We start from the raw sequence: 27,393 nt of genomic DNA on the forward strand, positions 1-27,393 counted from the left end.
CTTTCTCTTTTTCCTTTTTATTTTTACTTTTCTTCTTTTTCTTCTTTTTTTTTTTTTCCAGACAGAAAAGGGGAGTGCACTTCATGAAGCAGCTTTATTTGGAAAGGTGGATGTTGTGAGAGTTCTGTTAGAAACAGGTAACTATTGTGATTCTCCATGGAGCTTTTTCTGCCAAATACAATTTCTGTTTCAGGAGTAGACAAAGGGAAATGGCACAGTTCTTTCATAATCACCCTTACTTTTTACCTTTACTCCACATTGCAAGTGCATATTCATATCACATAGAATTGAGCCTCAATGTTTAGATAAAATTGATATAAATGTGCACCTTCCTTTACTCAATAGACTTGTCAGTAAAAAGCTTTTAGAAATTACAATTGTATACATTGAAATCACATTGAAATATACTAGAGAAATTACCAAAAGGAAAAAGAGTTCTCTGCCTTCCACAAGAGAGAGGAACTGATCCTTATGAAATCATGACAATTGCTCGGTTTATCGAAAACATAATATTTCCCTAGATTATTATATTGGGAACTGTGATTAATAGTGTTCCCTATCTTTAAGGCATATTTACCTTGTTATTTCATCAACTGAGTAGCTATTGTTTGTAAGCTGCAATGATTTAAAGGGAATGTTTTAGAGGGAATGCTTTGAAGGAATAACAAAGAGGCTTATTTGTCTTCATATGTATATTATGAATAAAATGAAATAAAATTGGAACTGAGGTTGGATTTTTTTAGGATCAAAAAGCATGGGTACAAATTCATACTTGGAAACTATTGATGTGAGTTTTTTGTGCTACAGACTACATTTAATGTATTTATTTTCTGCTGTAAAAAAATGGAAAACATTAGCTGACTGTGGCATTTTGGTTGTAGTTATACTGAGTGAAAATTTCATGTACATTTAATTTGGACATGTAACATGGTGATATAATAAATGTGTTATAAGCAACCAATTACATATGTGATGGTCACACGTTTCTACACAAATTTAAGCAAATACTTAATAATCTTATTATAATGACCTAACATTTGAGGCCGGATTCTGAAAACTGGCTTTGTTTGCAGTTAGATGTTTAGAAAGTTTATAAACTTTTTTGGGGATCAGTGAAAGTTATTTGTTACATGAAAATAAGTTCTTCAGTACAATAAATATTTTTAGAATTAAAATAATTCCAAAGGTGTTTTAATTACAAAACAAGAAGTTTGCTCACCAGGTAGATGATTGAATGTTGTTTACATTGAGTATAATCTTACATAAATAAATATGAGATATTTGACTTTGTAGCTGGACAAATAGTATTTGGACAATAGTTCAAAATAATCATGCTTTTTCAACTTTTGTGAATACTTAAGTATTCTAAGACTGTTGTTATATTATGCACATGATACTTCATTATTTAAAATGTTTTTACCAAATTACACAGAATATATATATCACAGGACCATTAAACTTTAGGAATTCATGTTCTAAATCAATAATATTTTTCAGCTTGATAGTGTATCATTTAAATAGCTATAATCCAAACTGGTTATAATTCTAAAAAACAGTCTGGGGCGCCTGGGTGTCTCATTTGGTTAAGTGTCTGACACTTGATTTAAGCTCAGGTCGTCATGATTTCATGGTTTGTGAGCCCCATGTCGGGCTCTGTGCTGACAGTGTAGTGCGGGAGCCTGCTTGGGGTTCTCTCTCTTTCTCTCTGCCCCTCCCCTGCTTGCATGTGTACTCTCTCTGTCTCTCAAAATAATTAAAAAACAAACAAACACACACCAATCTTAATGATTGGGTCAGTGCCCTTTAAGACTTAATTCATTGTCAAGAGTGTTCCTTCTCTTTGGTAGCATTAGACCTCCACCTTATTTATTTCTTTTTTTTTTTAAATTTTTTTAACATTTATCTATTTTTGAGAGACAGAGAGCGACAGAAAATGAGCAGGGGAGGGGCAGAGAGAGAGGGAGACAGAATCCAGCAGGCTCTAGGCTCTGAACTGTCAGCACAGCCTGACGCAGGGCTCGAACCCACGATCTGTGACATCATGACTTGAGCCAAAGTCAGACGCTTAACGGACTGAGCCACCCAGGCGCCCCTCCACCTTCTTTCTTACTAAAATCGTGTGTGTGTGTGTGTGTGTGTGTGTGTGTGTGTGTGTGTGTCTAGGGTTTTAATTTTTTCTAAAAATCACTTTCAGTACTTGATCTGTATATGTTTGATACTAGAACAGTTATATGTTGACAGTATCTTCTGATGACACTTCAGTGGTGTACATCTAGTGGATTTTTCTTTTTCTTTCAGGAATTGATGCCAACATAAAGGATAGCTTAGGTAGAACTGTCTTAGACATTCTGAAAGAACATCCATCTCAGAAATCTCTCCAGATTGCAACACTCTTACAAGGTAAACAGTATTGAATGATGGATGAGTTTGCCTTAAAGTTAAGATTAAATGAAATCTACCATAGTTTTCTCTTGAGTTTTTGAGTTAATGTTTACTTTTGAGTGAACTTATTTACATTTTTTTCTGGTAACCCTTAAACTAAATAATAATACTTAATGTTTTATTTCTGTTTTAAACTAATCAGTATTTTAAGAAAAGCTAAAGTGGTTTTTCACTCATTTGCTATTAAAAGGGTTTTTTTAAATCCATATAGCAAATATGTAGTTATGAACTTGAAGATAATAAGCCTATAGAGTGATGATGATTATTATCTTACACTTGAATAATGCTTTAAGAATTTGCAGTTATTTTTTTTATTATTTTGCCTGTTTTCTATAACTTTGTGAGATAGGTAAGTCTGATATCATTATTCTCCTTTTTGCACATGAGGGGAACTAAAGCCCCAAGAGGCTGATATATAACCTATTCTAGGTGGTAGAACTAGTACATAAATATTGGGTTAACAACAAAAATTGTACTTAACTGGAAGAATACAGATTGTTTCCTCCCTAATCCAGGAGTACAAGATGATTTGGTCTTGCCAGGCTTTGTTTTTGATAAAGGTCATTAAGTAACTGTATAGTTAGTGCAGCATTAGGTGTCCTGAAGGTTTGGCAACCATGTAGGTACTACTTTTTCATTGTAGGATTATATACTTCCTTACTTGATCTAAGACTTTTAATGGGATTTAGATTTAAATACTTTCCCTTTTGGGACATTTGGGCTCAACAAATGAGTGGATAAAGAAGATATGATTATATACATACACACACACACACACACACACACACACCCAATGGAGCGTTACTCGGCAATCAAAAAGAATGAAATCTTGCCATTTGCAACATGGATGGAAGTAGAGTGTATTAAGCTAAGCGAAATTAGAGAAAGACAAATATCATATGACTTCGCTCATATGTTGAGTTTAAGATATAAAACAGATGAATATAGGGAAGGGAAGCAAAAATAATATAAAACAGGGAGGGGGACAAACCATAAGAGATTCTTCAATATAGAGAACAAACTGAGGGTTGCTGAAGGGGTTTTGGGTGGGGGGATGGGCTAAATGGGCAAGGGGCATTAAGAAGGACACTTGTTGAGGTGAGCACTGGGTATTCTATGTAGGGGATGAATCACTGGATTCTACTCCTGAAGTCATTGTTGCACTATATGCTAACTAACTTGGATGTAAATTAACAAAAATAATAAATAAATACATAAATACGTAAATAAATACTTTCCCTTTTTGCTTTATGATTAGGCCTGACATGTCGTATGTTCCCTTAAAAACCCAGACATTGGGGCACCTGAGTGATTCAATCTGTTAAGCATCTGATTCTTGATCTCAGCTTAGGTCTTGAGCTTAGGGTTGTCAGTTGGGCTGTGTCAGTTGGAGCCCTGTGTTGGGCTCTATGCCTAGCGCTAAGCCTACTTAAAAAATACAACAACAAAATAACAAGACAAACAAAAACCAAAAAAACAAAAAACAGACATTTGTTCTACCCTTTCCAGTTAGCTTCTACACTGCTCAGTGGTGATTATCCCCTGATTGTTACACATTGGTGGCAAGTGTAAATAGGGGAAGAAGCTGGGATTGTTTCCTTGGATGTCAGTTGGGAAGCTGAAGAACAGCTTTATCCTATGAGAGATAAATGAATTAAAACCAAGTCAGGCAGGTGATGCATAGATACAGGAGTCAACAAAAGCCAAGAGGGGTAAAAAAAATGTGCTACAGGAGGTCATTCATGCTGTCTTCTCTATCTTCAAAACCTGTCAGGCAAAGGAAGTCCCCTGCAATTTTCTCGTTAATAAATAACTTAATTACAAGTCAAGTGCTTATAGAGATAAATCAAAATACATGAGTAGCTCTTCATATTAATTCAAATCAGATTGAATGAAAGCTAAAAAAAAGAAAAAAATGGTACATAACATTTTTTCTTCCCCTTCTAGGTGCTTTATATTTCATATTGAACTTTTGTATCTAAATTAAAAAAAAAACTGAGGCTTGTGAATATTATGTCTTTTGGGAAAAGCAAAATAAATATCCACTAAAAAGAGGGTATGACATAATTCTAGACATTTACTGCATTGATTTAACTTAAATGAAAGTGTTATTACATAGGGGTTAACTATCTGTGTTCTCTTAAGTGGTCAAGATTCATTACGTATGCCAACTTGTGATAGGGTATATGGGACATCTTTGAATTTTTAAAATTATTGGTGGGTTTTAGAATGTAAATGTATTATCTATATTCTTTGCATTCCTGGGTCACACCAGTGGTACATTTTAAGTTTTATGAAAAATTCTTATTTCACTAAAGCCAATTTAGAGTACATAAAATTACTATTTGTGTCCTGGAGGAGGAATTCACTTTACATAATTACTGCATTTGGTCAAAAAATTTAAGGATAGAATTCCATAGGTTTCTTTCTTTTCCTAGTAGAATTTTCCTAGTAGAAATGCCCTTAGGTAGAAACTGTTTGGATAGTATGAAGACACAATTGTTTGGAATGAGATCAAACTTTTTTTTTTTCTTTTGTCTTTTTTTTTAACTTTATTTTTTATTTTTTAAAATTTACATCCAAATTGGTTAGCATGTAGTGAAGCAATGATTTCAGGAGTAGATTCCTTAATGCCCCTTACCCATTTAGCCCATCCCCCCTCCCACAACCCCTTCAGCAACCCTCAGTTTGTTCTCCATATTTATGAGTCTCTTCTGTTTTGTCCCCCTCCCTGTTTTCATATTATTTTTGTTTCCCTTCCCTTATGTTCATCTGTTTTGTCTCTTAAAGTCCTCATATGAGTGAAGTGATACGATTTTTGTCTTTCTCTGAGTGACTAATTTCACTTAGCATAATACCCTCCAGTTCCATCCATGTAGTTGCAAATGGCAAGATTTCATTCTTTTTGATTGCTGAGTAATACTGCATTGTATATATATATATATATATATATATATATATATATATATATATATATATACCACATTTTCTTTATCCGTTCATCCATCGATGAACATTTGGGATCTTTCCCTACTTTGGCTATTGTTGATAGTGCTGCTAAGAACAAACTTTCTTAACTAGTTTTTAAGAAAAAGATTCCTTCTGAATACAGTGTAAGTAAAAGATCCCTATGTAGAGATATCAGTTGATTTAATCCTTTAGATGGAGACTACAAACTAGCCACTGTGAGCTGAATGCTTTTGGCAGATAGCAGATTGATTTTGTTTAGATTAAATATTTTTGGCCACCCTGTGTTTCCATAAAAATTGAATTGGCTTTCAACATTTACAAATGTAGGGTTTCAGCTAAAACTTCAGAGTTTTGTTGGTTTCTCAAAAAATGCAGGCTTTTATTTTACTTTACTGTCGAACTTTGGATGGGGCACCTACTTTCTGGTTAATCATGCTCCACATGCTTTCTGTTTTCTCCATGATATTGGGGCTGAATATTCATTGACATTTATCCCTGCATTCAGATGCTTAGAGTGAGATGTTTTCTTGTCCCATGTTTATCTGGCTGTGCCTCTTATTAGCTGTATGAACATGGCCAAATTAAAATCCTTCTCCTTGATCCCCCACTTATTCTCTGTCTCTCTCTCAAAAATAAATAAACATTAAAAAAAGTGGGGGGAGGGCCTCCTGGGTGGCTCAGTCGGTTAAGCGTCCGACTTTGGCTCAGGTCATGGTCTCACAGCTCATGGGTTCAAGCCCTGCATTGGACTCTGCTGACAGCTCAGAGCCTTGAGCCTGCTTTGGATTCTGTGTCTCCCTCTCTCGCTCTGTCCCTTCCCTGCTCATGTTCTGTCTCTCTCTCTGTCTCTCAAAAATAAATAAACATTAAAAAAATTTAAAAAAATAAAATCTGATCCTTGAGTTGTCATCTTTAAAACAGATTGTAAGAGTGTGTGTCATTGTTTTGTGAGGATCAAGTGAGTTAATTTATATTGCTTAGAATACTGCTGGGTGACATATTTAAATTTTGGCTGCTCTAATATTATTATGTCTTCATCAAAGTTACAAAAATGAGAGATAGGCTGAGTGTGAAATATTACTTTAGGAATAATGGGAGAGAATGTTATTTCTTTGTGGAAGTAAAGCTTAATGTGCAATTATGCTTGTCTTACAAGAGTAAACACCATTATAAACTTCATTCATGTTACCTAACTGGTTGTGGTGTCCATTGAATTTGATGTTCCTGTTTAGGTATCAAGTCTATTCAAAGCATCTTCAAGATGGTTTTAAATCCTCATGTAGAATATACTTAAGGAAACTAAGGGTGTTATTTTATCTTTAACAGGTGAATTTATTTATAACAGGTGAAAGAATGTGTCAAATTTAGTTTCCACAAAAAGAGTTTATGAGTCTCTTCCAAAATATCTTTTAAATTTTAATTAAAAAGATTTAAATTAATAGCTCATCATCAAGTTCTTTCAGTTTTTTTGGTTTTTTGAAGTTTTTTTTTTTAAAAAACTTAGGATATATTTAGGATATGAGGAAATAAATGAAAAGCTGATCACCAGAAGTAAAACATAAAGTTTAGTTATTTTAAAATAAATGAATTCGACTATGTAATTTCAAAAACTTGTGTACACAGAATATTTAGAAGGTGTGGGAAGATCAGCAGCCCTTGAAGAACATGTACATGAAGATACAACACAAGAAATACATATTTCATCTCCTGTTGAATCTCCTTCCCAAAAGACTAAGAGTGAGTAGTTAATTATAAAGCCCTTGAAATAACACTAGACCTTTATGTCCAAATTTGTTCTATACGTACAAAAAGGCTAACACTTGAAAATTTGAGGCCTAATAACTTATATCTTATACTTTGTATTTTATCCATTTTTCAGTTTATTGAACTCTTCTATTTGTCAGGCCCTATTCTTGGCCGTGACACAGTAGCTAGCAAAATTAGCAATCTCTGCTGTCATGATATATACATGGACTAGATATTTCACACTAGATTTGTTTTCTAAAATGTATTTTTAATGTAGAATAAAAATATTGATATCTGGATTATAACAGCTGGAGTTTTATTTTTTCCTAGAAGAAATTAGAAGTATAAAGTACCTTTCTGAGAATGATTAGAAAAACGCATATTTGCATGTAACCTACAAAATATTCATGTTTTGACAGATGATGCATATTATTTATGTTACTTCTGTGTTTTGCCTTTATGTCACATAACATAATTTTAGTTTATTACTTATATAATTATTTATCTAAATACATTCTACTTCTTTTTATTGAAGCTAGGATGTAGGCTCCCAGCACCATTTAAAATTTGTTAATGAATTCTGTCATATGAAAGATTATTAAAGATTAAATGTTATAATGAATGAAACCTTAAGAATTGTAATTCCAGATGTTTTTATGCAATATGTATAAATGAACCTTCAATACTTATTTCTATTTTGAAAAAGAATAATAATAGGCAAATTGGGATTTCTCCTTGTCTTTTAATTTAGTCTTTTCATTCTTGTGTTAATTATGGTTCAGTACCTTGTTTTCAACATATTTTCTGATTTACTTAATGTTGTTTGTCATGAGTTCTGTCACTATACTAGTCATATTTTTATTAGTTAATAGGAAATTTAGCAATAGCCTTTCTTAAAACTTTGAAAAAAATTACTGCCTTCTTATAGGTGAAACTGTGACTGGAGAATTATCAAAACTCTTGGATGAAATAAAACTCTGTCAAGAAAAGGATTATTCTTTTGAAGATTTGTGCCACACAATATCAGACCACTACTTAGATAATTTGAGCAAGATTTCAGAGGAAGAACTTGGGAAAAATGGAAGCCAGAGTGTAGTAAGTAAGGGGGGAAGGAAGACAATGTGTCTGTCTTTGCCAGTTCAATGTGTATCTAAAAGGCAGGGATTTGTGCATTATCCTATCTTCAGATTCTGCCAGTGTCAAATGTCAAATTCCCTATTGCTCTTTTCCTGATGTTCATTGGTATTTTACTCTCACTGCATGTGTAGGGGAAGGACTGCTTTGATAAATCACTGATAGTTTGTGATGATCTTGCTACTGTTGACTTGCTTAATACATGAAATCATAGTTTCTTTGATTATGTTCTTTAAGTCTCACTGGGCATGATGATAATTGGTTTCCAAAGAAAGAAAAAAAATCTTCCTTTTGTCTTTCTTCCCCAAGTTCTCTATGAATTTAGTCTACCCCATCTTGATTAAAGACAGAGCTGGGCTATGTGTGTATGTTCCCCAGTCACTCTGTATGTTATGGTAGGAGAGAGACATTTTGGAAAATTTGACCTCCGTAGTTTTATAATCTTATTCAAATCCCTTATGCAACCTACAAGCTCAGAATCTAAATCATGAGTTAGAGATTACTGATCATTTGGATTTCTATATTAACACAACAGCAAGAAAAACTATAGAGCATCAATCAGTTTAAAATTAAGATTTGTATACCTATTTTGTGTCATATAGAGGTAGGATTTATAGGGTGTACTGGTATTAAAGGAAATGCATTATTATAACATGAAATCTTTACTCACTTTTAGAACTTAATTTGTTATAGAAACATTATGCTTTCTTCAAAAGCTAATAAGAGTGTATTGTGTTAAGTATGTCATATTATTTATGAAAACTAAAAACATTGCCAAGTATAGTGACTATAAAGAGAATGTTTACTTCATTTAACTACTTACTGTGTGCTGACCCTTGTTTCCCAGCATAGTCTAGCTCCATGGCTAGTCTTACTCCTTTTGTTTTGTTTTTTGTTTTTTTGTTTTTGTTTTTGTTGCACTGTCTTCTTTAAAGCATTGTATTATTGGCTCCAGTAAAACGCCTTATGAATAATTATGATTAATTACATATATACTGAAGTAAATACATGCAAGTTTTACCAAATGAAATTTTTATATTAATGAAATATTTACTGTAGTGTCAGTGTACTTTAATGTCAGGACAAAATTTCCTGTTTAAAAGTCTAAAACTTATATATTATCTCCAAATTGCAAACCAATTACATTTCAACATTTCCTTGAAGGTTGGTTACAAGTTTTTCTTTTTTTTTTTTAATTATTTTTTTGAAGGTTGCTTACAAATTAAAACATATTTATCCTGTATAAATATAATGTGTGGTGTTTAGGATTTTAGGTTTGTTCCTAAAGATTTCTCTAAACTGACTATACTTCTGGTCCTCTACTTCTAAACCCACAAATTTCTGAAAGCCCTAGTTTTCTCAACCAGTGGTCTCTAAACTTTTTTTTTCTTGGTTGTACATACCATAGTAAACAAATTTTAAGTAAATCTCCCAATTGCATGTATTCATAAATGATGTATATCTATTACTATTTTAAGAATTTGTGCTATAAATTAGGTATATACTACAAGAGAAATTCAAGTAAAAAGGATACAGAATAAGTGTAAATAGAAGCTCTATTTTTTTTCCTTTTAACTCATTGAGTATCTAGTGCACCCTGGGGTCTGCACTGCACACTTTACTTGGAGACCAGGCTTACAGATTTCATGTAGTGATAGCAGGGATTTTAGTATTATGAGGGTAACATAGTTTAGGGGAACGTGGTCAAATATTTTTTTTGTAAGTCTAAGACTCTATTGTGATAGTAGCAAGAGAGAAATTAATGCTTGTAAATTGAATGGAGTATCTTACAATTCAAGCATCCTTTCATAGAAGAAATCACTCTTTGTTCCTGTGACAAACCTTATATTGTGTTCCTTGAAAGTATTGTCATATTAAATAATAAATGTTACATGAGGCAGAAAAGCAGAGGGTACATATGAGTAAGGCAAGTAGTTTGATTTATCTGAAATTATTGATAGAGTTTATAAAGGGAGAATATGGGAGATAAAATTAGAAGGATAGGTTGAGGTCAGGCCATGGATGATTTTGAATGTCAGGATAAGAATTTTGGTATTTATTTTTTAGAAATCGAGAAAAATCTAAAGGATTTGGGGCAGATAAAAGACATCATTGGAAGTGTCCTTTCAGAAGATTAATCTAATAAAAACTTATCAATGTTTAAAAAGTAATCCGATTACTTTGACCCTTCTCAATAGTCTGTGTTTCTTTTGGGTTCATTTGCATTTGTTGAATATTTCTGTTCATCAAAAATGTTTTTTCAGAGTTTGTCATGAATTGTACTCTCAAATTATGCAAAAAATTAAGTACTTATAGATCACCTAATATAGATGTTTGTTACCATGTTGTAAGTTATAGGATTTACTTATTTATTTATTTATTTATTTACGTATTTATTTATTTATTTAGAGAGTGTGCATGCACTCACACGTCCACAGTAGGGGGAGGGGCAAAGGGAGAGAGAGAGAACATTTTCAGCAGGTTCTACACCCAGCACGGAGCACAGTGTGGGGCTTGATCTTGACCTGAGCTGAAATCAAGAGTTGGACTTAACCTATTGAGTCACAAAGGCGCCTTACGTTATAGGATTTATGATAGCAGTAATGAAAGATGATTCCTGACTTAAAGGAGTTCAGAATTCCTATTCTAAGAAGGCTTTAGTCACAGTGTACAGTAATAAGATTAACATGCAAAACACCAAATATATATTATGAGTGCTGACATTTATTAGGTGCTTGCTATTCAAATGCTTTATATGAATTAAGCCACTTAATCCTCAGAGTAAAGCTAACTGTGGATTTATAGACTGGGGAAATGACTCAGCTGGCAAGTGGCAGATCTAGGATTCAAACTCAGAGCTAATATCTTTAATTTCCAGCTACATTTCTCATGATAAATTACCCGGTGGTCAAAGGAAATTTTTTTTAAAGGGAGAGACTAGTGAAGACTTACTGGTAGTCACTGAAGGCTTCATGGAGGTAGGGAGAGACCAAACTGGGCTCTAGTGGAAGAGGAGATATGTCTTGTACTTATTTTGGAATGAATGAATGAGTGAAAGGGAAGATTCCAGCTTGCAGAAACAATGTATGCAAAAACAGAGGTGAGACATAGCATATGATTTGAAAAGAATGGTTTATTGTAAGAGTTGATTTTGGAAAGTAGTGGGAAACAAATTTGGGTAAGTAATGATAGTCCCTAACACTTATGGAGCACTTTATTTCTATTAACTGATCTAATCTTCACAATAACCCTATGAGATAGGTAGTATTATTCCTCGCATTTTACAGATGAGAAAATGGAGGCACAGAGGACTTTTATGATTTGTCCACATTTACACAGTAATTGCCAGACCCAGGATCTGAAAACCGGCAGTCTGAGGTTGGTGCTGTGTCTGTTACTGCTCAACGGTTTTGTTTGGGGAAGATAATTAGATTTGGGAAGCTAGTCAGAAGTTTAATATTGTTGCTGAGGAGAACATACTCTTGAATAGGAGAGTTCTGTCTTATAGGTGACATTTTGGGAATATAAAAATGGTAACTATAGTCAGATGTTCTGGGAAGAGACTTGGAGATTCTCAGCAATGGATATATGTTAGACTTATCTGGAGAGGCTTCAACATATACTGATACCGTCAGGTACCATGTCCTGACCAAGTAGACCAATGAAATCAGAATTGTTTGAGGTGGCTCTGAGCCTTGTTTATTTAAAAAACTATCATGCATACTGTTGGTCTACAGGACTAAAAATCTGCAGGGTCTTACTGAAGTAATTGAGGTAATTGAGACCTGAGATACTGAGTCAGAACTGAGATCTTGATAACACTGCAAAATTATAGAATTTTAGAGCTAGAATAAGTCTCATCATAGGTATCCAGCCCAATTCTCCCACTCCCCAGTGTAAGAGCTTCTAAAAAATCTCTTGAATTTGAAACATTTTCAGTTTATCATCAAGGAAAATTCCCAGTATGGTCCAGCCATAGTCTTAAATTAAAATTATTTCTGTGTTATATTGGAATGTTAAATGTGGAATAAGATTTTTGCTTATCATTCACATTATTGGCTGAAAGATGGACATTTGGGTTCAGTTAAAATTTAATTTTAGGTGATAAGAAATACCCAACTTGTTCATTGTATTATGACAATTCCAAAAGTAATTTAAAAGAAATTAAAATGTAAGTAAAATATGTTTTGTAGCATTTATATTATTAATAAATGTATTTTACACATTAATGATGTATCTGAATTTTGGAGATATTTTAACTGTTAGTTCAGTTTAGTTTTCATTGCCTTTTTTTCTTCCAATAGAGGGCACTCTAATTCAGTAATTTAAAATACAAAATCAGCTGTCTTATGTAAGAACTTTTACTTTTGAATAAGAGGTTTCTGGTTTTATTAAAATATTAGCCTTAGGTAGTAGCTTGAACAATTTTACTAATACAAGTGAATTAAAAGTTAAATTCTTATTATGATTGAATGTATTTGATTGAAGGTTTTACATTTAACGTGGAGGCCAGCTCCAGTTAAAATCACATTTTCTCTTGCATAAATTTTAATTCAAAAGTCAGTCTGTTTTAAATGCTTTTATAATATGCATATGGAGCCATTTTCTAAGTTGAATTAGAACATTATATAATCTAGAATGTAAATTTTGAAGAAATATAAATATCTTCACATTCTTTAGCAACCCATGAAATTCAGAATTTTAAAAGAATATAAAATAATCCGGAAAAATGTTCTATTCCCTTCATTTATTTTCCCAAGTCATATATTCATTGCTTCCTCCATGTGTGTACACAATGTGCACAACTCTTAAATGTGAATACACTATGCCACAAAATTTGATTATAGCATACACGTCATTAGAGCAGACTTCAGAATCTACATTTCAGGAAAACTTTTTTTAAGATTTAAAATAGAAGAAGCATTATTGCCTCATTAGCTTATGTTTCTAAGAAGTAAATAGGAAGCTTATGGGATGAAATGCTTTATATGGTTTTTCTCCTAAGGGAAACTTGGATACAAACAGCATGTAAAACTTACTGTTTGAAAGGGATTGTATTGGCAGGTTATGTGCATTATAAATCAACCAGTACACTTCTTTTCTGTTCTTTCACATTTTTTTTCCAATGTAGAATCTTTAATTACAGGTGAACCTTCTGAAGCAAGATGGTTTACTTTAGTATATCAAGATTTTAAGATTCAGCATTTCATTATTTTATACTAAGCTTCTATAATCTGCTTGAGAAAACTCTCAGGGGAGTTGTTGAGGGTTATCTACAGAAAAATATACTTAATTTGGTGCAAGAATTCATCAGGTCTTAAAGGTTAGTAGAATCAAACTAGGTTGCCTAGAATACAAATGGTGTTTCTAAAATTAAGTTTACTTTCAAAAATATAATTTCTAGAGCTTAATATCAGGAATGTACTGATTTCATAATTGTGAGAGACTTTGGTGGTTGTGTCATCCAGTTATATTCAGAGCACTTTGGGAAATGAATTTTCTGAAACGTAAGATAGAGCGTTCTTGCAGGATTATAACTGACTCTTCAGCATATGAGTTGTTTTTTTTTTTTATAGTGGAACTTAATCTTAAGCAGCAGTAACTATTAATCTTACAGGGAGTATTCAGAATATTTCTAATTTAAATAATTCATACCTTTTATAGTTGAACAAATTTTTTTGGCAGCAGTGACTCAGGCTGCTCTGTACTAAACCTAGGCTTGGATTGTCCTAACAGATTTTTCAGGATTTAGGGAATGCATAGGTTCTGTTGACTTACATTAATATTTTGAAGTTAATAGTGTTAACTGTATGTGTGTACCATATGTACATACAAGGAGAACTTCATAATCAGAATGGTAAGTCTTATCCCTCCTCTCATCCCAGGAAGAACTTGTACCTGTAGTGAATCTAGGAAGGTCATTGAGATATCCTTGGCTTCTAGAAGAGAAGAGTCATTTTTATGAACTTCCAACACAATTGCTTCTACCTTTCATGACACATCTCTTTGTTCTGCTTTGTGTTGTGTATGTACACATTTTTATATTGCTTCTTACAGACTTCTTGATTGTTCGGTCTATATTTGATTGATATCTATAATCACATCCTGCCTAGCACAGTACCTTGCATGTAGTGATCTATCAGTGAAATTTTATTGAATGAATAATTGCATGAAAAGGCAAACACTGCATGAAAGAGTACATATAAACCCATGTAAATAAACCATTTTTATTGAGAAACATGTTTAATTATTTGGACATGAATTACAGAGTCCAAGGACAGGTTTTTGCTGTTCTGCCACTTACTAGGAGGGTGATATTTGAAAGTTGTGGATCTTTCCAAGTTTTAGTTTCCTCCTCAGTTAAAATAAAAAAAGTTTAACACGACTTTCTGTCAGTCACAGAAGAAGAGCTACTCTTTTTGTGCTGCTAAAGACATGCTATTTTTATTTTTGTTTCATAGATTTTGTCCCAACTTTGTCCACACTTTCAAATAACTACTCAATATTAACATAAAGGGGATTTCTCTACTGAAATGCCAAATGTTCTATTCTTGGATTGGTCTTTGTCAATATTTTGCCATGAAAAAAAAGTCATCTATCATACTTAGGTCTGCACATGTTAGAGAGGAATAGCAAACATGACAAATAATTGAATTTATATGAAAAATTACTTCAATAAACAGATTCTTGCTTCAAAGTAAAAACAGAATTCAGTGGGAGTTATAATAAAATAAAATCCTATATTTAGATTCCTAAAAATTCTATGATTTAATTATAAGATTAGAGAGATTTAATTGGGAAGAAATGCATACAGAAAGTTCTGGAGTATTTAAATGACCACAGCTACAATGTGAACAGTGAGAAGTGGCTGCTAAAAATTAATAAACACTTGCCCAACTATCATCTCTGCAAATATAATACTAGAAGCTAACATTTATATTGTACTAAGTTTTAACTATGTTTTAGACGTTGTGTTAAGCATGCTAAAATCATTGTCTTTTTTTATTCCTCACAAAAGTGCCATGGGTAGGTTTTGTTATCCTCAATGTGGAAATCGAGAGTAAAATAACTTGTCTAGGGTTATAGAGCTACCAAAAGGTAAAACTGGGATCTGAATTTAGGTCTGATGTCTTACAAGGTCTTGATCCTAACCCAGTGGTTAGTCATGAAAGTCATGTCATCAATGGTTATTAGTGACAGTCCTTAAGTCATTAATATCTTCCAGATTGACCCACCCTCACCTTTTCATCATGCTTGCCATTTTGCAGATACATACTCTTATTACTGCTCACTGAGTTACTTTGAGTCTTTTATTCTGTCCACACGCCTTTAGTGTCTCCTCTTCATTTGCTGCAGCTTTTTCTTAACACTACTGCCAAGTCAGTATGCCTTAAGTGCAGTTCTGATCATGCCAGTCTCCTTCTCAAAGCTAGACCTGGTCCTCAGTGTAAAAATTAAATATAGACTTTTAACTATGGCATTCAAGGCTCCATCTTCTAGCTTCATTATATGTTTCCAGCTTTCTCCCATTAATGTCTTCGAGAAATAGAATGTTTTGATAAAATGGGTGACTCTCCAGCACATCTGTCTTTACTTATCTCTGCCTGTGTTCACAATATTTCATTCATATATGATTCTTTTCTCTAGCTTCTACATATTGAAAACCATCCCTCACAAAACCTTTTATTAAAAATATTACAAGACCTGTTTTGATCCTCCTATTGAAAGCCAACTATTTGGATTGGATAACATTAACGTTTTATTTACAAATGAGTTATGTAAATTTCATCATCTGTTATGTATTATTTATGCATGAATCTGTTTTGGCTTTGCCTGTAAACCTCTTGATGACAGGAGAAATACTTATCCCTGTATTTGTGAGCAATTAAGCATAATTCTTCACCCGCACACTTAATAAATATTTGTTGAATTGATTTGATAGGCCATGGACATCAGAAACCGTTTGATAACTGAATGTAGATACAGACCTATGGATAAAGCTCTAAGATGGAGTCTTTCTAATCTCCGAAGAACTCTCTCTATTGGTTATTTCAAATAATGAATGCCTCACCATTTATTTTGAAGATTACACGAAATACTTGGTCAAACTATATTATAAACTTCCTCACTTGAGGCACCTGGGTGGCTCAGTTGGTTGGGCGTCCGACTTCGGCTCAGGTCATGATCTCGCGGTCCGTGAGTTCGAGCCCTGCATCGGGCTCTGGGCTGACAGCTCAGAGCCTGGAGACTGTTTCGGATTCTGTGTCTCCCTCTCTCTCTGACCCTCCCCTGCTCATGCTCTGTCTCTCTCTGTCTCAAAAATAAATAAATGTTAAAAAAAATAAAAAAATAAAATAAACTTCCTCACAGCATAAAAACACCAACATCTTAGACCAAGTCGTGTCTTCCTTTTGTAGTAATACATTTCTTTCACTGACAATAAGGAAATCTTACATTATAAATACCACATTTGGTTCCTGATAACATATATAATGAAAAATCTATAAGAATATAGGAACATATGTATCATTTATATTTTAATTTTAAAATTCTTTAGTATTCTTTTTTATTTTTTTTAAACATATTTACTTATTTATTTATTTATTTTTTGAGAGCATAAGAAAGCATATGCGCACGGCGGTAAAGCAGAGGGAGAGGGAAAGAGACAATCTTAAGCAGGCTTCATGCCTAGCACAGAGCCTGATTTAGGGCTCAATCTCAAGACTGTGAGATCATGACCTGAGCTGAAATTGAGTCAGTCACTTGACCAGCTAAGCCACCCAGGCACCCCAAATTCCTCAGTATTCTGTGATAAACATTTTTAAAATTCATCCCTGTTATTCTTTCTTTATGAGTTGAGACAGGCTATTTTTGAAGCAGTTTTTTTTCCATTAATCATAAAGAAAAGTGCCTAAGCAAACACCTTGTTTTTTCCTAATTGTTAATGATTCTTGCTGATTATGATGCACCCAACCAATGCAAAGCATTATTGTGTGCAGCACTTAAGATGTATTTGACACTAAAATATCTCTCAATATTATAAGCATTCTATTAAGGTATCCAAAGGCTGTAAAGTGCCTTCCTAAAGAATTCCTAAAGAAAAATATATTTAGAATATTTGAAATTTATGAAGCTTGTGATATTATCATTGTATTTACTTTGCAGCTGCAACATGTCAGTTTTTATTTCACTAGTTACATTTTCTCTGATCTCTCTCTAAACCAACTGGAATTTAATCTTACTAATAGAAGGGCCTAATTATTATGATTTCCCTAAGAATCTATACTTTACACTCAGGAGATTGTTGTCATATTTTCTTGAAAGTTTAATAATAACTTGACTTTCTTCTAATCTCACTTTCTGGATAACGATGGTGTTAACTTTTGACAACTTTCAGCCACATGCTACAGTTACCTTGTGCATTTATCATAATGGAACTAATTTGTAATTCTATTTCAAGGTATGCTTTTGAGAATTCTTGATTCTCTTTTGGAGTAAAGGCCTTGGACAGCCTGCCGTTATCAAAGAATCCCATTTTGCTTCCTAATGCCATAGGAAATCAGTCTGGAGCCTGAGCTTAAAGACACATGTCAGTGATGATAATCACTTCAGTGTTCAGGGAAATGTTTTTCACCTTGAAGAGCAAAGTAATTTTAATGGAATTGTGGACTGGTAACCACACCCACCCCCCCAAATTACTGAAAGCACTCATGCTTTTAGCGTGTTTTTTCATGTGACCATTTGAGATGTGATTACTGAATATTGGAATTCATTCACCCTCTAACAGTTGAAGAATTAAGATTCTCCATTATGCAATCAAAGTCAATAAAAGTAGATAGAAGAGATACTGTGTGGTCTGCTTTAATCTCAGGTCTAGATATTTAAAATTTCTCATGTTATTTTCACTTACCTTTGTCAGAATTTTTGTTTCAACCTTCTATGCTTTTTAAAGTTCAAATGTTTCAGTTGCTTACAGTTTCACAATGGTTCTATGGTAGTTGATAGCTGCCAGTCTATGCTATCAGATAACTAACAGTGAGAAACAAAGTTTGAATTTGGAGAAAGAACAAGGTAGTCAAGAAGATGAATTTGACAGGAAATGAAAAGCTCTAAAATGAACAAAGGTAATGAACCCAGTAAGAATTATGTATTAGTAAAGTGGACATTGCTTGCCCCCAAAATCAATGAGACAAACACTGACATGTTATATCATTTCCTATATTCATCCAATCTGTGTTGCTCAAATAAATCTATTCTTGAAGTCTTTAGAATATTTTCTTTTAGACTTTACTCCTAGTTTTGTGCCAGTTTCCTGAATATTGGAAGTATCTTTATTGTCATAGTTATTATAATCATCCTCACTAACTTACTGAGACTCTGCATTAAAGTATTATGCTAATTTATTCAATAACATGTATTCATACCTTGTATTGGCATTATAGTATGGAGAACAAGAGTTTTGAACTCAAACAGACTTGTGTTTGAATCTCAATTCTACTTTTTAGATAAATAGTACCCTGATCTTTATATTTGTCACTTGAATAATAATGTTTCTATAGTCTTTCTCATCTTGGCCTACTGAATCAGAATGTCTGGAAGTGGGTTATTTTTAATAAACTTCCTCGGTGGTTCTTACATTCAATAGTTTGTGCACTCTTCACTAGAATATTTTTTTAGAAAATTTAAAAAATGTTGACATCTTAGATAATCAACTACTCACAGTCATTTTCTTCTTGCCCTCACAAATCTGTGGATCTCAGATTACAGTGATATGACCCTAATTTGTCCTTGCCTTCTTTTTCTGCTCCTATGCATACAAATTTGATTGGTCATCAAGACAAAATAACTTACCTTTTAAGGGTTGTTTCTTCTATTTCTATGAAAATTGCCATTGAAATTTTGAAAGAGATTACTTTGTGTAATATGGAACGTTTAATAATATTAATTCTTCCAGTCCATTAGCACAGATTATCTTCCCATTGCTTTGTGTCTTCTTTAATTTTTTCATCAAAGTCTTGTAGTTTTCGGTGTGCAGATCTTTCCCTCCTTGATTAAATTTATCCCTAAGTCTTTTATTTTTTTTTAAAGCTATTGTGAATAGGGTCGTTTCCTTTATTTATTTTTCAAATATTTTATTATTTGTGTATAGAAATGGAACTTATTTCTGCATGTTGGTTTTGCATACTGCAATTTTACTGAATTTGTTGGTTAGTTCTAGTTTTTTGGTAGTCTTTAGGATTTTCTATATATAAAATCATATCCTTTGCAAACAAACAATTTTACCTTTTCCTTTTTTGATTTGGGTGACTTTTATTTCTTTTTCTTGTCTCATTGCTCTGGCTAGGACTTCCAGTACTGTGTTGAATAGGAGTGGTGAAGGTAGGCATCCTTGTCTTGTCCCTGCTCTTAGAGGAAAAATTTTCACCCTTTCACCACTGAGTATGATGTTAGCTGTGGACTGGTCATATATGGCCTTTATTCTGTTGAGGTATGTTTCTTCTATACCCAAGTTGTTGAGTGTTTTTATCATGAAAAAGGATATTTTGTCAGATCTTTCTTAGCATCTGTTGAGATGATCATATGATTTTTACCTTACATTCTATATAACTTAACTTTTAATTAATTCTTTTATACTTTAAATTAAATGACAATGTTGTTAAAGTACCAAATAAAGTATGAAAGTAGTATTTAAAGGGTTATCATTCTTACTCTCATTTTCAGTTCTTCAAACCTATATTCACTGTTGCTCACTTGTTCCTTAAAGTTCTGTCTTCTCCCTCACAACCTGCCCCCAATACCTACTTCTCCCTTCCATCTTCATTTAAGTAAAATTCGCTAAGAATGAAATTGTAGACCGAAGACCAGTGTTTTATTTATTTTTTTTATTGTCCATCCCAAGTTCCTGTTATCATTCCTAGCATATAGTAAGTGCTTAATAATTGTTTTTTGGTCATTGGACTGCTTTTTAAAAATTTGATAGTACCAGTGTCTTTCATCTCACTTATTTTATTATATCTAACCAGAACTCATTTTATCCTCTCATAGCTATGACTTCCAAAGCTCTGGACTATGTAAATTAAGATGAGGTTATTTTACCAACGTAATTAAAAAAAATTTTAATGTTTACTTATGTTTAAGAGAGAGAGAGAAAGAGCATGACCGAAGGAGGGGCGGAGAGAGGGAGACACAGAATCTGAAGCAGGCTCCAGGCTTCAAGCTGTCGGCACAGAGCCCATCACAGGGCTCAAACTCATGAACCGCGAGATCATGACCTGAGCCGAAGTCGGATGCTTAACTGACTAAGCCACTCAGGCACCCCTTTACCAACATAATTTTAAAAGATTGTATTGGCTCAGTGGCATCCTTCATAAGAGTTAAGCAAAGTGCCAGATGAGGCCTCAGTCAAATATTCTCAGAGATTGTGTTTCACATTTATAATAACTTATTGTCTTTGTACTGGTGTTATCCCCCTTCTGATAGAATATATAACCAGCACACCATACAGGACAGAAGTATGTGTGCTTGCGTGTGTGTGTGTGTATGTGTGTGTGTGAAGAAGGAGATAGAAAACAGAAGGGAAAATGGAAGAAGAGGAGAAAGGATCATATTATCATTAGGGGCTTGTATCTTTGCCCTTTGATTTACAAGTTCGCTAATTTTATCTTATCCTTTGGAGCAAGTGGCATTTTATGGTTTTGGGAATCCAGCCATAAACACTGAAGAAAGTGATCTTTTCTAGACATAGTAATGTCACAGTCTAAAGCATAAAAATTCTAGATCGTATACGAGAAGGTATACTTCAAATTTTTTTCTTGATGCTTTGATTGTTCATAAACCTGAAAGCATATTTAGTTAAACCAAGATATTCTGATTTATGCTTAGTAATCAGATCAAGTAACTGAGAGTAGGGTGTGGTTGCTTACATATAGTGGATAAAGGAGGCCTCTCTGAGGAGTGTAGTATAAACTGTAATCTGAAGGAAGAGAAGGATCCAGTCACATAGATACCAAGAAAAGAAAATTTGGAATGAAAGGAAATTCTGTTTTCTGAGGTGAGAATGAGCTTGCTATGTTAAGTACCAGAAAAAAGGCCAGAGGCCATTGGTATAGAATGGAGTATACTGAACTGGGTAGAGAATAAAATGGAATGAAGTTGGAATCCAGATTAGATAAGGTCTTGTAGGTCATGGAAAGTGGTTTGATTTTTTTTAAGCAGGAAAGTGGTATCATTTGATTTATGGGAGCAAAGTTGGAAAGTCTGTCTCTTCTAAATTCACTGATAATTCTATTTTAATATCAGATATCTGTATGGTATTTATAGCATAATACATTTTATAATATGGTCAGTGGTTATTTATCATATATTGGCTGTGTGCCACATTCTGTGCTAGGCCTTGAGATATACGTAGCAGTCAAGAAGAGTGATAGGGCCCCTATTATCACTGAACTTGTAGTTCAGCAGTGGACATAGACATGGACATAGGCTATTATGAAAGAATGTAGTAAGTAACGGGAAATACAAGGTAGTATTAAACACATGGGAAACATATTGGACTCAGATTTGGGTGATTAGGACAGAGTTTCCAAATTTGCTCATTTTCTCCTTTTTTTAAAAATTTAATTTATTTTTTAAATTTACATCCAAGTTAGTTAGCATGTAGTGCAGCAATGATTTCCGGAGTAGATTCCTTAATGCCCCTTACCCATTTAGCCCATCCCCCCTCCTACAGCCCCTCCAGTAACCCTCTGTTTGTTCTCCATATTTAAGAGTCTCTTATGTTTTGACCCCCCTCCCTGTTTGCTCCTTGAGTCTTCTGTCAACCATGCAACCACTATCCTAATTGTTTATGTTCTCCTTAGCTGTCTCCTTTCTTCTCACATTCCCTTGGTTTTCTGTTCTTTCTTGGGCATTCTCTTCCACAGAGAGGGAACTGCTCTTTGAGTTCAGGTAGTAATAACTAAATGCTATTTATTTCCAAATCTATAATTCTACTTTCAACTTCTCACTGCTCTCCAGTTCTGTATTACAATTGCTGATAAGGCCTCTTTTCCTAAACATCCCTCTGTCATTTCAAACTCAAACTGTGAAAATACACATTAATCATCTTCCCATCCAAATCTATACCTGTGCCCATGTTCCATCTTTATTTCATTCTTCCAGGACAAATAATTTCATATTATGTTTGATTCATTCCTGTTTCTTTCATTTTCCTGGTCTACCAGAGAGTTCCTGTTTGTTTATTCTCATCATCCCTACTTGACCCCACTTCACCTTCCTGGAAATGCCACATTTCTTTATTCATTTTTACAATAAAACTCTAGAAGAATGTTTTTCTTTTTCCCGTGTCCCTCCTCTGTTTTCTCTTAAAACCAGTTCAATCAGTCTTTCTCCTTCACCAGGTCCCAGAACTGCCTTGCTGAGGTCGACACTGACTTCCACATTGATAATTCCAGTAGACGTTTCTTACCCCTTTTCATACTTGATCTGTGAGGAACATTTGCCAATGCTGACCATGCTCTCCTTCACGTGCATACTTTCTTCACTGGACTTCCTAGATACCACACTCTCCTGATTTTCTTCCTTCTTGGCTGGCTACCCCTTTTTAGTCTCCTTTGCTGGTTCTTCCTCAGCTCCCTGACCACTTAACACTTAAGGGCTCTAAGGCTCATTCCCTGAACATCTCTTTATCTGTACTGACTCTTTTGGCTGAGCATGCTGAATAGTCTCACAGCTTTAAATACCTACCTTGGACTAACATATCCCATGTTTACAGCTACAGCTTAGATGATCTTCTGAACTCCAAACTCTTATACTTAATTTCCTATTTGACTTCCCCATTCATTTCAAATATCCTTTTCAAACTTAACATGGATAAAAATGAACTTCTGCATTTCATCTTCAAACCATCTGGACCTTCATTTTTCCCATTTCAGTAAATAGTGACTCTGTCCATCCAACTTCTGTCCTCCAAAAGGAACACTCGCACACTCCTCTTTTTTTCATGCCTCACAAGCACTTGGTTTTGAAATCCTACTCACTCTTCCTTCGTAATATATCTAGAATGCAACCACTTCTTACCAGCCCTACTACTGCCACCATGTTCTAAGCCACTATCATCCTTTGCCTGGATTATTAAACTGGCATTCCTGTTACCACCATTGCCCCTCCCTACAGTGTATTCTTAAAAAAGTTGCCAAAGAGATCCTATTGGAATGTAGGTTAAATTACATCACATCTCTACTCAAAACCCTTCTGTGGTTTCTGATCTTGCTCTGAGGAAAAGACAAAGTCCTTATACTGGCTCAAAAGGCCCTTCATGACCTGCATACCCACCCTTGCCCCATCCTTACCTCTCACACCTAATTTTTACTATGTTCCCTACCCACGCTGTTCTAGCCACATTTGGTTCATTGCCATTGCTGGAAAACACCAGGCACACTGCTGCTTCAATATTCTTGCACTTGCTGGTCTTTCTTTCTGTAGTTATCTTTCCCAGGTATCTTTATGGCGTGTTTTCTCAGGTTTTTAATCAACCATCAACTTCTCAGTGTGGTCTTCCTTGGTCACCCTATTCAAAATTAGCCACCTTGGCAATTCCTACCCCTCTTTTCTACTTTTTTTTCTCCACATTACTATCATCATACCATGCATTTTACTTACTGTATTTGTTTGGGTCCTTTGGTTAAAATGTAGGCTTTACTGTGAGCAGAAGTTATTTTTTATTTTTGTTGTTGTTGACTATCCAGGGCTTAAAATGATATCTGGAACATAGTATTCAGATAATAAATTTTATTGAATTAGATAATAAACTCACTCTACTATATGCCCTTAACTTTCTACATTTGGATTATAGTGTCTTGACCTGGTCATCTATAGAGCATGAAAAGCATATATTTTAGAGTTGTACAAATCAGGATATGTATTTTGATGTTTCCTTTTACTACCTATATGTCTGGTTAGTTGCTTTCTTTGAGCTTCAGTTTCCTCTTCTGTAAAATGAACATAGTAATCCCTGCCTTAAAGAGTTGTCATGAAGACTAATATGTGAGAATGTGTCAAAGTGTTATGACCGATGCCTGTGTAACACTGCCAGATGAGCCTTCCTGAAATGTTTTTATTCTGTGGTCTCTGTGGTCAAGAAATAGATGAGGATGTATTTTGACTACTATATAGTGTTGAATTCTTCTTCTTGGATTTCAAGAATGTCAAGATCTTCCCATTCTGTTCCTGTACCTCTTTATGACATTTTTTTTTCTTTTCTTCCTCCTCCCACCAACATACCTTATTCTTTTGTCATTTACCTAAATATATTACAGGCATTTCTTTCTCAGTGTCTCTGCTCATTCTCTTTCATTCTTCTATCTTTCCTGTTTTTTTAAATGCTGTTCATTTTCCAAGTCTTTCTTTCTCTATGTAGTAACTTCCTCACTTATTCCAGCTCAGAACAATTTTTGTTTGAACAGGTAGAACATCTCAGAAGAAAAATGGGAACTATTAAAAATTAAACAGAAATTCCAGAATTGAAAAGTATAAATATGTTACATTAAAAAACCCCAATGAACTTCAAATAAATTTGTAATCTGTATACTATGCAATTGCAAAATTTAGTAGCTAATCAGTCGTCATTTTAAAGTATATTATGAAATAGGATGTTGAGTGAAATTGTTCTTTTGCCACAGGATCTGGCTAGAGCTTAAAATTAAAAACAAAGAGAAGTTAATACAGTGTGGAAGGAGAACATTAAAAGGTGGAATGGCAATGATCATTTGACTATGAAATAAGGAAACTGAGGGGCATGTCATGAACTGACTTCTGTACAGTTGTGTCTTCTCACTTATTATTTTCCCCACTGACTAGTACTTCTATGAGTTTTCCATGCTCTTTTTTTACCTGTCTTTACATAGTTGAAGTTCTCACTAATTTTGCCATTTTTAATTCTCATCCATCAAACCTAGACCCTTAAAATCCTAGCTTATCCTTAAAACCTCTGCTTGGTCTGAATTAGGGGCTCCCCCAGTGCTTCATACGCTCTGTAAATAATACTTACTGTGATTGTAATTTTAGTAAGTAATTGTGAATTTTGTTGGTTTCTTGTTCTTGAAAATACTAGACAATGAACTCCTAAAAGTGTATCATCTGCACCTTTCATCTTTATATTAGCAGATTCTAATACTATGCCTATCAGAAAAGGAGACTAATATACATTTATTGAATCAGTGAACCAAAGAAAATGGATGGATGGATGGATGGATGGATGGATGGATGGATGGATGAGCAGATGAATGGATGGGTAGATGTTAGAATACAAAATTGAGAAAATTGAGAAAAACTACTACCTCAAGATCTTGTCTAGGAATGGTTTCATTTTATTTTCATCTGTTTTTTTTTCTGAATGCATGTTAATTCTTATCAAATGAAAGCTATGCTGATGAGAATATTTTTACTTCTTTTAAAGTTATTCTGGAGTTATTTTCTGGCAGTTTTCTTGAAACATTTTGTTACTTTTGAGATGCTTTATAGGAATGTGATAAAATTGATGACTAGTTTTTATTTTTATTTTTTAATTTAGTAAAAGAGGCTACATTATTCTTATTAAAACATATATATATTGGCCAAAAATTCAGTTGATCACTAAAGCCATTAATAAGGTTAATGTTAATTCAAATGTTAAAAATTAGGATCTGTTAGGATTAAGCAAAATATAAACTTAAAAAAAAATTTATTTAAAATGTAGACTACTTATGAACATTAAAATATTTCACAATTTGAGGGCACTTGAGTGGCTCAGTCAGTTAAGCAACCGACTTCAGCTCAGGTCATGATCTCACAGTCTAAGTTCGAGCCCTATGTCGGGCTCTGTGCAGACAGCTTAGTGCCTGGAGCCTGCTTCAGATTCTGTGTCTCCGTCTCTCTCTGCTCCTCCCCCACTCATGCTGTGTCTCTCTCACTCTCAAAAATAAATAAATATAAAAAAAATTTTAAAAATATTTCTCAGTGTGAATTAAGTATTTGTGCTGAGTTTGGGGGGATATTAAAATGTTTTAATTAGAGTAACAAAGCAAGTCATGAATATTTGTAGTCATATATTAATGATATAATAATAAGCTGTGTTGAGGTAATCTAGCTGTTCAAAAAATTTGACAAATCATATAATAGCTCAAATATAATGAAGGTTTATTTATCACTCATTTATAATCCATAATAAGTGTTTTTGATCAGGAAGTGGCTCTCCAGATGTGAAGTCAGGAACCAAGACTCCATCTTTCTAGTGGTTCTGCCATCTTGAGCATAGGCTTCAAAAGGTCACTTGACTCATCTGTAAAAGGTGGCCAAGGGTAAACAAGATAGGGGATACAGATAGGAAGTTTTAGGGGATGGGTCTGAAAACAATAACTTCTCATATTCCATTGACCAGTACTCAGTCGTATAGTCACATGGCCATTCCAGTCTGCAAGGGAAGCTAAGAAATTAGTCTAGCTACATGCCCAAGAAGTAGAGAAAACAGGTTGGTAGTCACTTAACTGGAATTGGCTTCATAATATTTTTTATATTTTAAATAATTTTTATCCATATACATACTGATTTTTATAGTTCTCTGTCATAGAAAATTTCCATATAATTATACGTAGTTTCACATTTAAGCATGCATTTATTGATTAAAATCATCCCCATTAAAATTGTGGAGTATCTTTTAAAATATATTTTTTAATGTTTGTTTATTTACTTATTTATTGAGAGTGAGCGTGAGTGACAGGAGGGGAAGAGAGAGAGAATAGAGAGAATACCAGGCAGGCTCTGCACTGACAGTGCAGAGCCCAATGCTGGGCTCCATTCCAAGAACGATGAGATCATGATCTGTGCCTAGATCAAAAATCAGAAGTTTAGCCGAATGAGCCACCCAGGTGCCCTTGGAGTATCTTTTATATAACAAAAATTAGGTCTTTATGTAAGAAAATTTCAAGTTCTAATTAATTCCGAAAGGATATTGTAGTTATTTCTGAGCATTGGCTTATTATATAGATAATAGGTCCTTTATTTATAATTTAGAGTGATTATTATGAACACTTATACATAATTTTTAATGCATTTATTTACATATAA

The 27,393-nt window shown here is 33.8% G+C and overlaps 1 protein-coding gene across 14 annotated transcripts in view; it reads left to right on the forward strand.

Moving 5' to 3' along the window:
* The window catches only part of ANKS1B (ankyrin repeat and sterile alpha motif domain containing 1B), a 1,084,349-nt gene that overhangs the window by 191,778 nt on the left and 865,178 nt on the right, over positions 1-27,393 (forward strand). For all 14 annotated transcript variants that reach the window (XM_058741681.1, XM_058741678.1, XM_058741679.1 and 11 more), the window contains exons 5-8: positions 62-137; positions 2,299-2,400; positions 7,036-7,149; positions 8,087-8,253. In XM_058741681.1, the coding sequence (XP_058597664.1) occupies positions 62-137; positions 2,299-2,400; positions 7,036-7,149; positions 8,087-8,253 (459 nt within the window). The remainder of the gene's footprint in view (positions 1-61; positions 138-2,298; positions 2,401-7,035; positions 7,150-8,086; positions 8,254-27,393) is intronic.

The sequence above is a fragment of the Neofelis nebulosa genome, chromosome 8 (genome assembly GCF_028018385.1).
Source record: "Neofelis nebulosa isolate mNeoNeb1 chromosome 8, mNeoNeb1.pri, whole genome shotgun sequence".
Classification (NCBI taxonomy): domain Eukaryota; kingdom Metazoa; phylum Chordata; class Mammalia; order Carnivora; family Felidae; genus Neofelis; species Neofelis nebulosa.